This window comes from Gossypium arboreum, chromosome 5 (genome assembly GCF_025698485.1).
Source record: "Gossypium arboreum isolate Shixiya-1 chromosome 5, ASM2569848v2, whole genome shotgun sequence".
Classification (NCBI taxonomy): domain Eukaryota; kingdom Viridiplantae; phylum Streptophyta; class Magnoliopsida; order Malvales; family Malvaceae; genus Gossypium; species Gossypium arboreum.
This window is the reverse complement of record NC_069074.1, coordinates 15,319,369-15,333,673: the sequence shown is the minus strand read 5'-3', so window position 1 is coordinate 15,333,673 and position 14,305 is coordinate 15,319,369. Positions and strand designations below refer to the sequence as shown.

General features: G+C 31.6%; 3 protein-coding genes across 3 annotated transcripts; 2 read left to right on the top strand and 1 right to left on the bottom strand.

Annotated features, from left to right (window-relative positions):
* Positions 1 to 1,231: 1,231 nt before the first annotated feature.
* On the bottom strand, positions 1,232 to 3,485 carry LOC108450271 (heavy metal-associated isoprenylated plant protein 7-like). Its single transcript, XM_017747822.2, has 5 exons — positions 3,248 to 3,485; positions 3,006 to 3,141; positions 2,669 to 2,868; positions 1,907 to 1,997; positions 1,232 to 1,707 (listed from the first exon to the last, which is right to left on the bottom strand). Exons 1-5 carry the CDS (start codon positions 3,254 to 3,256, stop codon positions 1,367 to 1,369), a joined length of 777 nt encoding a protein of 258 aa, XP_017603311.1. The 5' UTR covers positions 3,257 to 3,485; the 3' UTR covers positions 1,232 to 1,366.
* A 3,253-nt stretch (positions 3,486 to 6,738) lies between these two features.
* LOC108452627 (uncharacterized) lies at positions 6,739 to 7,919 on the top strand. The gene has a single exon (XM_017750429.2). It carries the CDS (start codon positions 7,000 to 7,002, stop codon positions 7,840 to 7,842), a length of 843 nt encoding a protein of 280 aa, XP_017605918.1. The 5' UTR covers positions 6,739 to 6,999; the 3' UTR covers positions 7,843 to 7,919.
* Positions 7,920 to 8,820: 901 nt separating this feature from the next.
* On the top strand, positions 8,821 to 9,642 carry LOC108452625 (uncharacterized). Its single transcript, XM_017750426.2, has one exon. The coding sequence runs from the start codon at positions 8,821 to 8,823 to the stop codon at positions 9,640 to 9,642; it is 822 nt and encodes a 273-aa protein (XP_017605915.1).
* Positions 9,643 to 14,305: the final 4,663 nt, after the last annotated feature.

The window sequence follows — 14,305 nt, the reverse complement described above, 5'->3', positions numbered from 1 at the left end:
GTTGCTCTGCTGTTATTGGGTCCGCTCGGAATGCCACCGTTGCAGCCTCCACCCGCTTACATTTTCCTCATCTTCGCTTTCGTGTTGGTCTTCGTTTTCATCTACCTCTCTCATGCCTCCAAATGATGATCCATGGCGATTTCATTGCTTTCTAGTAGTATTATTCCCTTTTATTCAGTTGTATTTGATGATAATATGCTTTGGTTGGGATATTAACCACCAAAAATACAGTTATTTGTTGTTTTCAGTCGTTTATTAATAAATTATATGAATTCGAGGGAAGAATGTTTGGGTTTATCTAATACGTAAATAAAACATGCAATGCATGCATACTTATATTGCTTTAAAATGGACACGACGCCTTTTACTAATATGATTCCTTTCATTCCCATTGGCTTATGTACGTTGCATGTGTTGTCCCTTCATGCTGTCTATTAACTACTGGGTTAATAATGTCCTGATCAACAATTTTAAAGTGATCTTCATTCCATCCATCGATCATGTCTTAATTAGCCTCATTTTTCCTGCATAAGTCAAATCGTTTGCATTTTTTCTGCATACATCAAATTGTACTATATTTAATCTTACGGAAATCAATTTAAGTATAGTTCATATGGATACTTTTAACACTAATTTTTCAGAAGGATTAAAGTTATGAACTTAGATTCAAAACTTTCGCGACGACGCTAATATAGCTTTGGTTGCATGATGGATATGTGACTAATTAATCCACAGTTTTGCTTGAACATTTCATAGTCATCCCATCATTTGTCCTACTAAAATTCTGTTTGGGCTCCTTTTTTTCTCAAAAAAGAAAAAAATTAACAACATATACTTTTTCTCCTCAGCCTCTTTAAGGCATGCATGGGCAATTTCAGGGCATTGGCTCCCATTATTCCTTTCAATTATTTGAATGTGTTAGTTATTTGTTAAAAGTAAATGTAAAATTACAACGGTCACTTCTTAATTTTCCTGCAGTACCTCTCTCATGGCCATGGACATTTCACCTTCTTTCTCATCACCACCAAAACATTGCAATTCTACATTCTAAAGGGAAGAGGGGACAAACTGGCCCAAGTATGTGACCGTGCAAATTAAGTAGTAGCGATAGTGATGGATGGTGACTACTCCTTGTAGTCTCCAATGATATTTAATTGTGTTATAAATTCCAGGCATTTTTTGGTTTGCTATATAGAGTATCTGAAGTAATTAAGAGAATAGAAACTGCATATTCAGGAAAGCCAATTAATTCAAGATCACTTAAATTGTACGGATCATACATTGTCATCAACAGTAGTAAATAACAAGTAGGTTGGAAAATTGCATATGGGTATCACAAAATGGTGGTCACGTACGTAGATGGATCCTACATGAGAGAGCAAGCATTCGGGTTCTCGTCGCTGAAAAATTGAGGAGGATATGCAAACTCGGAGTAGTACTTGGATGAGTAATATTCACTTCTTTTGATATCGTCCATCTTCTTATCATTATCTCCATCTCCTTTGCCTTGATCTTCTTCTTTCTTCTCTCCTTCATCTTGTTTCTTCTCTGCTTCTTTCTTCTCTTCTTCCTTGTTTTCCTCGTCCTTCACTATGGATACTTGCTTTCTGGTTCTTTTGTATACATAATCTACCAGGTTTGCGGGATCTACATCCCCTTTTACTATTACTTGATGATTTCTCACATCAGTATCCACCGTCTCTACTCCTGTTTGCATTTACATACAAGATGAGTAGAAAATTAAGGCAAATGTCAATCGGGTAGTAAAACACTGTAGGATAATCTCTGAATCATCTCATCTCATCACTGATGATTAAGCAACATATAAATGCAGTTTCTAATTTCTTAATTATACCTGAATTGGGTTGCAAAAATTAACAGAAAAGAATAGTAGTAAATATATTACCTGGGATCTTTCGGATTCGCTTCCGCAAAACTTGAGCACACGCTTCACAGTGCATATGAACCTTCAATACTACTGTTATCGCCGCTGGAGGCTGGCAAAGTTACGGTTACGACCAGAAAATAATAATTAAGGACAACAAAAGAAAAACCCTAAGGGTCAAGCCCCGTTAATTGTTCAATCCAAGAAACAAATGAAACTAAGATGATACGTGATCACCATATACTTTGCATGCATGCTCAGAACTACCGATAATTACATATAATTAAAGACCATAATGAATAGGGATGAGCACCAAAATCCCATAATATACAACTCTGAACTTAACAATGTTGGTTTGTAAATTCCAAGTAAAATTAACATCACTATCAACCAATGAGCGTACGTTAGGGCTTTACCCCCCATGGCTGCAACGTGCAGAAGTGCAGATGCAGTGGGGTCAAAAGACAAACTAAAGCACTAAACAGTGGCCTCCATCCTTGGAATATGTGCTTCGGGTATTGGGCTGTTTTGTTACTTTCAATGTCTGCAAACAGCACACCACTCACTGGTTTCACGGTATAGGAAGTTCAAACCCCAAAGTCCAAAATGGATTCTAGCTAATTGCATTTCAATTTCTATGGCTCCAAAAACTAAAGTCTAAAAGAGAACGGGTCACTAAGGGACAGGACGCTGCGAGTGTTTATTATTAGTCGTTTTGCCACTGTAAATTTATCATTATGCTTGATTCTTTATACCGTTAACTATGAATGAAACCCATACTACCTCTTCCTTTTTTTCTTCTTTGAGCTCTTTGTTTTCTTCCTTCTTCTCCTCTTGCGATGGTGGTTTAGGCAAAGGTGAAATTAATTCCACTTTTCTTCCACTCTTCTTTCGTAGCCTTTCACAAACCGTGATGGGGTCTACTGTCTTTCCCTTCACCACTACTTTATTTGCCTTACTATCTGTGGCTACGTCCTCCACTCCTGTTATCAAACACTAGTATTACAAACATTAACATATATCAAAGAATCTTAATTAATGTTTCCGTGAAAGATGAAGGAGGTTCGTGTAAGCTAACGATGAAAGTAGTAACTTAATGAAGGGAAAATGAAATGAGGACCTTGAAATCCTTTGAGGGCTCTTGCAACCTTTCTGGCACAAGCTTCACAGTGCATGTCAACTTTGAGTACAATCTCTGCAGGCTCTTCTTCCTTGTTCGTTTCATCTTGTTTGCCTTTGCTTTCTTCTCTCTTCTCCTGAACGGATTATAATGGAATAAATATATATATTGTAAATATAATATACTTATACTATATATACTAAGCTAGGCCTAGTGGGTAGGAGATCCAGAGAGATGCTTACCTCACCCATCTCTTCGATGAGCAGTAGTCTACTTGAGAACTTTGTATCTATCAGCAAAGAAAGAAGAGATTTAAGTAACGCAGAGATGTGATCTGAGGTGGAGTTGTTTAATTGATGCAGGGTAGACGTATTTAATTTAGCTGACTCGTCATCACTCCATTAATTTCCCTCCTCTTCCTATTAATTGCTTGCAGTGAAGTTGCTGGACCTGTATGTATGTTGGATATTATTTGATAATAAAAGCATACGTGTGGGTCATATCAATTATCAAATCATTGTCATATTTGCATCTGATTTTTATTTTTATTTTATTTTTTAGAATTCTACTTCGAAAACAAAAACAAAAAATTGACAACAATTTTGATTTTAAGATTTTTAAGTCTCATAAGTTTATTTTAACATATTATGATTGATTAGTTTAATTTACTAAAGTGATTGATTATAATTATTCGAAAAAAATATTAATTATAATTATAGAGATTATAATATCTAATTTATAATTCATATTTGGGACTAATAATTTTCTCTCAATAATATTATTTTAAAATTTAAATTCAAATTCTTCCCTTAAAAATATAATAAGAATTACCATTGCTTGTAATAAAATCTTTAATCAACTCTTTTTTTTTAATCTTTACCATTATCACTGATATTTATTTGTCATGAATTGAGTTAATTCAATTCGGATCAATCCATCACTTGATGTAACCAAAACTATTATTAAAGTTTGATTCCAAGATTGATATATAGAGAGAGATGTAAGGAATGTAAAAAGCATCATTCATATGCTTATAACAGTCCAAGAACATGTTGATAAGCTTTTCTTTTCATGGATTTCAGACAACACAAGCAGGACCGCGCACCCACGAAACGACTTTTTCTTAAAAGGAAAATACAAATAATTGTGCTTTTGGTTCGGAAATCCAACGGCTGTGAATGTAGCAGTAGTGGTCAATCCTTTATTTAATCAACCAGAAATAGAAAACGTGAAAATGTAAAACCACTCATTGAGTGGCATTTATGTTGATAAGAGCTAGCGTTGTCTATCGTCCTCTAATTTTCATTCATAAAAATAAAATGGAAAAATAGGCTTCGTATTTGCAATGATATCAATAAATTATTGAATTATCTATAATATTATAATGTTTTTAAGTAAATTATTAGTTTTTTAATAAAATTACTGAGTTTATTTTAAAAGAATCTCTTACAACATTATTGTTTTTATTTTTACACAATTTTGTTGAGTTAACGAAAATTGATTTTAAAAAGCAAATTGACTTAATGCTTGCTTCCCTTCACCCTCGTTAAAAGAATATTGGTTAAATTCTACTATTAGTCTATATATTTTATAAAATTATATATTTAATTTATGTATTTTTATTTGATAGTATTTTTAAAATTTTTAAATTTCAATCTTCACCAAACAATAATTGTTAAGTTTATTAAGTAAAGTTCTATTATTTCCAAAATTTAACGTACAAACATATTATCGTATGTATAATGTCATGTTAATTTATTATTTCTAAATATTAGTCTCTAAAATTCCAGTTAATCGATTAACAATGGATATTTATGTCAAAGACTTAAATTTTAAATGTAAGAAAGTATAGGGATTTAAAAGATCCAATTGAAAAAATAGATTAAAACTACAACTGTATGCATAATATATAACTAGTAATTATATTCAACCAAACATATTTAATTACTACTATTTGAGTCTAGTTTAAATTTTAAAATTTTTAAAAATACAAAGACTAAAATTGATAAATTCAAAAATACAAAAATTAAATTTAATTAAATAAAAATATAAAAACTAAATTCATAAATTTTACAAAATATAAGGACTAATGGCAAGATTTAACCAAAAATTCCATTATTATTAATAATTTACTAGCACTAGTAATCCATGATTAAAACATGCACGTTAAGCGCTGAACCTACTTTTTATAAAATAAAATTTCAAACGCTTACACAAACATATACACGTTACTCCTTCAATTTTATAAAAAAATTTATTTTTATTTTTAATCTTTAAATTTGTATATTTTATTAAATCACTACAAAATAAATAAAAATTTAATATATTTTTTTAATTTTGTTAACGTTGCATACATGTAGATTGCCACATGAATGGCGGTGAACATTTAATTAATTTTAAAAATTTTAAAATTCAAAAAACTATAAAACTATTTTTAAAGATTAAAATCATTAAAATTATTAAAATCAAGTAGTTTAATCCCTGTCTTCAGTTAAAGTAATGAAATATTATGTATTTGTATTTTAAATGATTTCAATAAAAGTCGGAAGCTGATAAATGGAAGACATGTGCAACGAAAAGAAATCGAAGAGATTACGATAAACAGAGTATGACCAGATTGTTTTCAGCTTCTCTATCAAAAAAAGTTAAAAGATGTTGATAGTCATTTTTCGTTTTCGACAAGGTTTTTAAGGGATCCAGAATATTTAGATTATTCGACAATTTTACAAACGATAAAAAATTGACTCTAATTAACACTCTTAATTGTGCACTACATTGTCCAACTGCAACCCAATTAAACCATGCCAATTTTTTCTTTAATAAAATAAAATTATCATCTCTGATCGAGTTATATTTAATAATCATATATTGTTCAAAGCATCGAACAAAGAGTCTTTCTTGAAATGAAATCTAAAAGCGATATTAAGAGATGATCTTCATCTTTCTCGTAATTCAAACATGAGATGAAGTGCTGGTTTCATGCTAGAGTGAAATTTAACTAAACTTAATAAAATGATAACCAAAGGAAATTACAAAAGAAATTTTTTTAACTAAAACGGGAAATAAGGAATAAAGGTGGAGACGTTTGAAATTCCCAGTAATGGGACTTATATTTATATAGAGAGTTGGTGCTTAAAAGAAAGATAAACAATGAAGCACCAAATTTAGTAGAATCCATATCCAAAATTCATTGAAAAATGTAAAGGGCTCGGAAACAGAACATGTTTTTCTCTTGGTGAGATGATGATGATAGCATGGCCATGGTTAACTAGGTAAGGGAGATTGAAACCGTGACTTGTTCCATGTTTGAGTATTTATTGTCCCTTATCTCAGGGCCAAAAGAACAATGAAAGAAGACCAGCTGGTTGTTAGTTTCCAGAATCGAATAGCAAACAGGAAGAGACATTAATGAATTTGAAAATGTTGATGCTGGTTGTGGGTCAGGTGATGAACACATCATGTTGAGATGCAAAACCAGCTAAAGGACTCGTTGCTAAAAAAAGATAATAATAAAGAATTAATTTCATTCACATACACGTGTTGCTGCATAAAATAAAATAAAAAATTGTAAGAAGCAAGCGGATCTTGCCTCCTTGCAGAACCATATCAACAAGACAGCAATAACAACAAGAAGGCGAGACAAAAGCAAATGATTCATTAATACAAGGCATTGAATGTAGTACCACCGTCCGCATTATTATATAATATTTGTATATATGGATTTTATGGCATTGAAAACTAGTAGTGTTTGTTGCTACCGAAGGGTGATGAGTTGTGATTGTGGAGAGGAGACACAGCAGAAACATTTTGGTGATAGTTGTGGGGATCGAGATCGAGTTAGTTCATGTTGCTTGCTTCCAATTGATATTTAAAATGATCGAGATTCCTCATGTCTGCCCTCAACCTGTAATATATATGTTGAGCAGATGGTAAGGGGACTACAGCAAATAGCTAAGCAGAGTTGAAACACAAATCGCTTTTGCAAAACAATAAAATGGCAGCCTCTTACCATGCTCGATCAAACAGCTTGCCCTCAAGGCAACACCCCATCGTTTCACAAATCGACGACAACTTGAACCGATTGAGGGCATCTCAATCAGCCTCTACATCATCATCGATAGGCCACGATCTAAATGGTCTTCAGGATTTGCATGAATATGTTGATGTATTGCTTCAATTTCCCCTCACTCAACAAGCTCTAGTCCAAGAGAAGCAAAGGGAAATGGTTGAAGAGCTTTTGGATGGATCTCTCATGCTCTTGGATGTATGTACCACTGCTAGGGATGCCTTGTTGCAGACAAAAGAATGCACACAAGAGCTTCAATCAATTTTGCGCAGAAGACGTGGAGCCGAAGGGCTTGCTAATGAGTTTAGGAAATACTTAACATCTAGGAAAGCCATGAAAAAGGCAATCTGCAAGGCCTTAAAGAACTTGAAGCATATACAGAACAAACTCGGTACTCCTGGCGAGAATGGAGCTGTGATTAGCATCTTAAGAGACGTAGAAGCAGTTACCATCAGCGTGCTAGAGTCCGTATTGTCCTTTATTTCAGGGGCAGGGGCAGAATCAAAATCGAGCCGTTGGTCGCTGGTTTCGAAGCTAATGCACCAGAAGAAAGTAATGTGCGAGGAAGAACAGAAAGCAAATGAAATTTTGAGTGCTGAAGCTGCAGTGCGTTTCTGCATCAAATCCGAAAACATGAAGCATGTCGAGAACGTGCAAAAGGAGCTTCAAAGCTCAGAGTTGAGCATCCAAGATCTTGAAGAAGGCCTTGAAACCCTTTCCAGGCGTATGATCAAAACTAGAGTTACTGTTCTTAATATCATCAGCTGTTAAATATTGGCATCGCAGTTGTACATATACTGTAATTTTAGAGGTTATACAATAGAAAAGAAATACAAAGATTAGGCAATCTTCTTTCTCAAAATTCTAACTCTTGTGAAATCATTTAGTTATATTTCCAAAATGGTTGCAGAAATCAAGCATATTCAACAACGAACAAGAAAAAATTTGAAAAATACTTTTATCCAGCACATGCTAATATCCAAAATTTACACCCGAATCCGAGTAACTTAGACCTACCTTTAATTTTACCAAGTTGAATTATAGAGCCTCATCATCACAATTGGTATCTTGGAATATCTCATGAAACATTTCTATGGATATGTGAGTTGCCAGGATTCCTCTTGTCCCACTGAAGACAATGGAAGACTTGCTAAAAATTAAAAACTCGATGCCCATCAGTTTATCACATGGAAGATGGCAATGAAAAGATGCTAATTTGATATTATGTTAATCATAAAATTTTCTTATGTTAGGGGAAAAGGAAGCAAGGATCAGAAGTGGATCGTGTTCAACTTCAAACCCTTCTTTACTTGGTTATCAAATTGCCTGAAAAATAATGGTAAGTGCTAACACACACGTGGAAATAATGAATTGGTTGTCTGTTTTTCCTTAATAAATTTGAAAAATGTCACCAACTCCCGTGCATTGGCAACTAGGATGGTTTCAACGTGTGCAAAGAAATGGCAAGGATATATATATATATATATATATATATAAATTGAAGTGCTTGGATAGTGAGCTGGAGAGATGGTAGAGGGGAGACATTGCGTGAACATTGCGACACCCTTTGATCGAGATCTTAATCATGTCAACATTAGCAGATAGAAGAAGCATTTGAGATTCCCTTTGTCTCCATGGATTGATATGCATATACATATATATAACTTGGGAGCAGATGCCTAGTATTTCAGTGAAAATTGCAAGAAACATTGATTCAACAAATAGGCTTCTTTTCTCAGAAGAAAAACAATGGCAGCCACTCGATCCAACAGTTTCCCCCGCTCATCTAGACAACACCCATTAGCAACAGAAGTTAATGAGCATTTGAATAGATTGAGGGCTTCTAAAGAGGCATCTACTTCATCATCATCATCAATAAGCCATAAACTAAATGGCTTTCAAGATTTGTATGATTGTGTTGTTAAGTTTCTTCAGCTGCCTCTGTCCCACCATGATTTAGCCCATGAATGTGCTGACGAGTTGTTGGATGGTTCTCTTAGACTCCTCGACCTTTGCAGCACTGCTAAAGATATTGTGCTGCAAACAAAAGAAAGCGCAAATGAACTTCAATCGGCTTTGCGTCGAAGGAAAATCGGTGAATCCGAGATTGTAAGTGAAGCAAGGAAATACATAAGCTCCAGGAAAGTTGCCAAAAAGACTATCCACAAGGCATTGGGAAACTTGAAGGTCATACAAAGGAAAAACACAGTCTCACCTTCAGAAACTGTTAGCATGCTGAAGGAGATTGAAGCTGTGACATGTTCTATGTTTGAGGATTTGTTATCTCTCATCTCCGGACCAAAGCCTGGAAGTTGGTTATCAGTTTCGAAACTATTGCATCAAAGAAGAATAGCGTGCGAAGATGCTGCAAGAAACGTGAATGAATTCGAAAAGGTTGATGTTGCTTTGAAATCCTTCGGAATAACCAAATCTGAGATCATAAATCTTGAGATTCAAAACCAGCTAAAAGACTTGGAGCTATTTATTCAAGATCTTGAAGATGGACTTGAATGCCTCTTCAGGTGTATGATCAAAGCAAGAGTTTCGCTTCTTAACATCCTTACCCTGTAAAAAAGCAAACCCAATTTTGGATTACATCATGTATAGAAATCAAATATACATACATATAAATGAAGTACTCTTTTCCATTTCCATACGATAAAAGCTCCCCGTTTTGGTCATACTATTACCATCATTGCCTGTTATTTTTCCTCTTTCAGTAGCATTTGTTTTAACCTTCTTTTCTTCCTGAGAAAACAAAAAAGTTACATAAAACAGTAACTAGATAGTAATGAAACAAAGTTAACCTTGGGTTTTTGTATTTTACTTTCTTCTTAAATATGATGCAATTAATTTATCAAGTTTGAGGCTGTTAAGATTCCTTTTGTCTCTAAATTAAACAACAATCAATTCATTCACACAGATGCATGCACTTTAAATCTACCGCACGTTTCAGTTGATAAAAAATGGTGAGGCCAGCTTATTGCCAAATATCAACCATTAAACTCAACCCTTTTCTTTTTCTATTTGTTGGCAATATGTGTAAAAATTATTAAGTTTATATGCAGATATTGCCTCCCTCCCCCACAACAAGATAATCATATGCTAAAACTTCACCCATTTTTCTATTTATTGGCAACATGTGCGCAACATCCACATATTGCATGCAAATCCCTTGTTTCCAAAGGTTGAATTGCAATACGAGCAACCAAAAAAAATGACTCTCCAAACATAGGTGAGTTTATGTAAATAGAATTTAACATTTTTCGTAAAGAAAATAGTATTAACAAATAGTTCACAACACCTTATATATCCGAGCAGAATCGTGTAGCAAAACACAAGAACTGCATTGTTGTCGAAATGTGTAGAAGCATGGTGAAGCAGTTATCACAACAATCTTCTTTAATTTAACATTGAACGGAATATGCAATTGAAATTATGCTTCACTTGGTCTTCTAGCCTATAGAGACTAGATCTCTTAAAAAATGACAAGTTCAAAAATGTTAGCTCTTAACTAAGGAAAAATAAATGTGAGCCTATTACTAAGTCAGGGTATGCACAAACTATTAGAAGTTGATTCATTTAATGAATGTATGTATGTCGATTAAGCAAAACCCAAATCATAAATAAGTTATTGTAGTTAGATTTGTGAAATATTTAGAGAGTACCACCAATTATTTTTCATTATATTAGAAGATACAATTATATATGTTAATTGGATTTGAAATTTAGATGAGATAAAATCCACCACATGTTATATACTCACTCTTGGTGGTGGTGCAATATTGTGGAGATCAACCAATCTATTATAGCAAAATCTATCATGAACTCAGAGTTTATTCTGTCTAACACATGCCGTGATAAATGGAGTTATAATCTTTGGATTATATAGTCCAAAGTGAATTTGGCCAATTCTTTGACTAAAACCACTAGGGAAGAAACTAGTGACTGAAACATAGAGGGGAATGTAACTTTGGTTGAAGGATAAGCAAGGGCAAAACCCGAAAATTTTTTAGGGGGGCCGAAATTAAATTATAATTTTTATGATAGAAAAAATTACAATTTACCATTTTAATAGACTATATATTTATAATTTTTAAAGTATTAAATTAAATTTTTTTATATTTAGGGAGGCAAAGTGCAATTTTACTTTTACTATTTTAAAATTTTAAAAAATTTAGAGGGACATATGAAAATATTTTCATTGTAGGGGGGTCGGGGCCCCTGCCTGCACCCATTATTTTGCCATTGAGGATAAGATTAGCAATGATGGAAACCCAATCTATTTGATTGGAGATCCCATGAATTAGGTTCGTATAAGTAATAACAAAGTCATTGGTTAATCTGTAAAGAACTGTAAGATTATGTTCCTCCTATCGTGTAAATAGTGTTAAAACTACATGGCTAGTAAAGATGAGTAAAAACTCTTAATCAAATTCATATCCCTTATAAGTAGTGTACTAATATACAGAATACACTTGATGGATTGACATATATGAATGTGAAGTGAGACCACTTCTATAAGATATTTGACAAAATCTTTAAAGCACTTTTGAAAACTAAGCACATGCATAGCCTATTAGTGCACAACTATGTTGAACAACAATAATATAAGTATAACGTGATTGATTATAAAGATTAAATATGTTCTAAAAAGCCTATCACACACAAATTAAAAAAAAATTTTGAGTGATGCTGCCTGACGCACCAACAACAAAACTAAAAAATATTCTTTTTGTTTTATTCTCCCACCGTGTATACCTGTATTTTGACTAGTATGTTCATAAAAACATATCAGTGTCGCTCGACATTGTAGTGACACCAAAAATACATATATAATTTAAAAGCTTAATGATTGTCAAATGATTGACCGAAAATTGGGGTGGTGCTGCTATCGTGTAATTAAAATTTTTCAACCTATTTTTGTAATTAATTAAAATTTTAATATTACTTTTATAAAAGTTCATCTAAATAATAAATTTAAGAGTTAAAAAATACATTTTGTACAAAAAAGCATTTAAGCTTTTAGAAAAAATTTATATTATAGAATTCTTAATGAAGTCCCAAAAAATTCAATTAAATCCTTTCGTTAATGAAAATCGTGATGAAATTATAATTTAGTGCAAAAATATTAAAAAAGTTTATAATTTATAAAATTGTTAATAATTATTTAAATATGTAAATATATATATATATATGCTTTTACCAATAAATTATAATTTCTTCTATAAATCTATAAAATATTAGTTATTATATAAACCTTACGAAGAAATTATAACAATATTAATTATAAAAATTAAATATGTTCTAAAAAGCCTATCACACATGTTTGCATCTGAAATCATAAATTTAGAACACATATGTTTAATTAAAAATCATATACAATAAATAATGAAATGTATGGTTTGAAATTGATCAATAATAATATATGGAATATGCACATTATTAAAATGAAAAAATGGATTAAATTGTTTATCATTTTGTTGTCATTAATCATAAGTCGATGCCGAGTTAAATTGCAATACCAACTCAATCAAATACATTATTTTTTTAACATTAATATCATTATAAGTTCTTATCATATTTGTTCTTTTTGATATAATACTTAGAACTATCAATAGTCTTTCCCCAACTTTTAAATAGGAGGATAATGAGCTTTAGCGTAATCGGACCCATGTCTTCTTGCATTGCCAATAATGTCGATGTAAATCAAGCTAAGACTCAATCGGATGAAGGTAATAAAATGTATATAATAAAATTAAAATGTATAAAAATATAAAATAAAAACTTAAGTTAAATAATAAATTAAAGGTTTTATTAATGTAATTGACATGTTTTAATAATTTTTAAGTATAAAGAATAAAATAGCCTTGAATAATATTATTTATTTTAATTAAAAAAATAATAACCTAATTGAAGATGTGACCAACCCAACCAAAATCTTTAAGTAATAGTATGAACAGATATTAGTAATTTGCTGGAATTTTAGTTGAATATTATAAATGTTGTTCATTATGCCATCGTCTGCTTCAGGACCTTGTAAGATTAAACCAGTCCAAGCCAAGGAAGGCATTGACAGGCTTTTTTTTTTTTTGGGAACATTTTAATTACTTTGTTGTAAACTTATAAATTATAATTTTTATAAATTATTAATAAAATTTTATTTTTAGTTTTTTAAATATTTAATTTTATAATATTTTCATATTTTTTATTTTTAATAATATTTATAATTTTTTGAAAATTTATAGTTTTGTACTCATTTTGAATGAATTCACGCACCTAATTTTTAAAAATTCTCGTTTGCTATACCAACATGCCATGTTAGCGTCATTTACATTCTAACTAATCACCTGACAGTTTCCGTTAACAGAAAGGCCTAATTGATTTTTTGGAGTCATTAAAGACTCAATAGCATGAATATTTTCCTTAAGATTTAATTGCTTTTTTAGTTTTCTATAAAAGTTTTTTTTTTTTTTACTTTTAAGCCTAAATAATATTATAATAGGTTTGTCGATTGAGTCTTAACTCGACCGACGTAGGCATCGTTGTCAATGTAGGAGGATGTAGATTCGAGTATGCTGAAACGTATTATTCTCCTATTTATGAGTTAGGAGGGACAATGAGTAATTCTAAGCATTGTGTTAAAATGAGTCTTTATGATCAAAATCTATAATGAGATTGCTCAAAATAAATATTATAAAAGTTTATTATTATTTTATTATGACCCGATTGAATTGATCAAACCAAAATAAGTAGTTTAACCATTGATCTAATTCTAAAATATTATTTTTAACTAGTAACACTTATATAACGAAAATAAAAATAGTTTGAGCTTAAACCAATCGAAATTATCTTTATCCGATTCCACATTCATTAAATTATATTTAAACTATTTTTAATTAATTTAATTCACTTTTTATTTTTAATGAAAAATTTATCATTCTTCCCTCGCTCTTTTTTTTTTCCTATTATAATTTATTGTGGAATTACCGAAAAGGTTGTTAAAATTTAAAAATATGTTAACGATGAAATATCCTTAAAAACAATCTCAAATTACTCTACTCATATAGTTGGTTTTTTAAAAGTAGATGAATATTTGGCTAACAACTTTTAGAAGGTTGGACTCGTACATTAATGCATTGCTTGAGAGCGAGGGATAGTCATTGAATATTGAAATCATATTAAGTTTCCTGGATGACGTTGCATGGATGACGTCAGCCACGTGGAGAACATG

Bases quoted from the DNA above. Each gene is read 5' to 3' on its own strand.
- LOC108450271 (XM_017747822.2), bottom strand. The intron at 2,869-3,005 runs GTCCTCATTTCA...GTTTGATAACAG, and splicing joins AGCCCTCAAAGGATTTCAAG to GAGTGGAGGACGTAGCCACA. The intron at 1,708-1,906 runs GTAATATATTTA...AAATGCAAACAG, and splicing joins GCGAATCCGAAAGATCCCAG to GAGTAGAGACGGTGGATACT.
- LOC108452627 (XM_017750429.2), top strand. From the start codon at position 7,000: ATGGCAGCCTCTTACCATGCTCGATCAAACAGCTTGCCCTCAAGGCAA.
- LOC108452625 (XM_017750426.2), top strand. From the start codon at position 8,821: ATGGCAGCCACTCGATCCAACAGTTTCCCCCGCTCATCTAGACAACAC.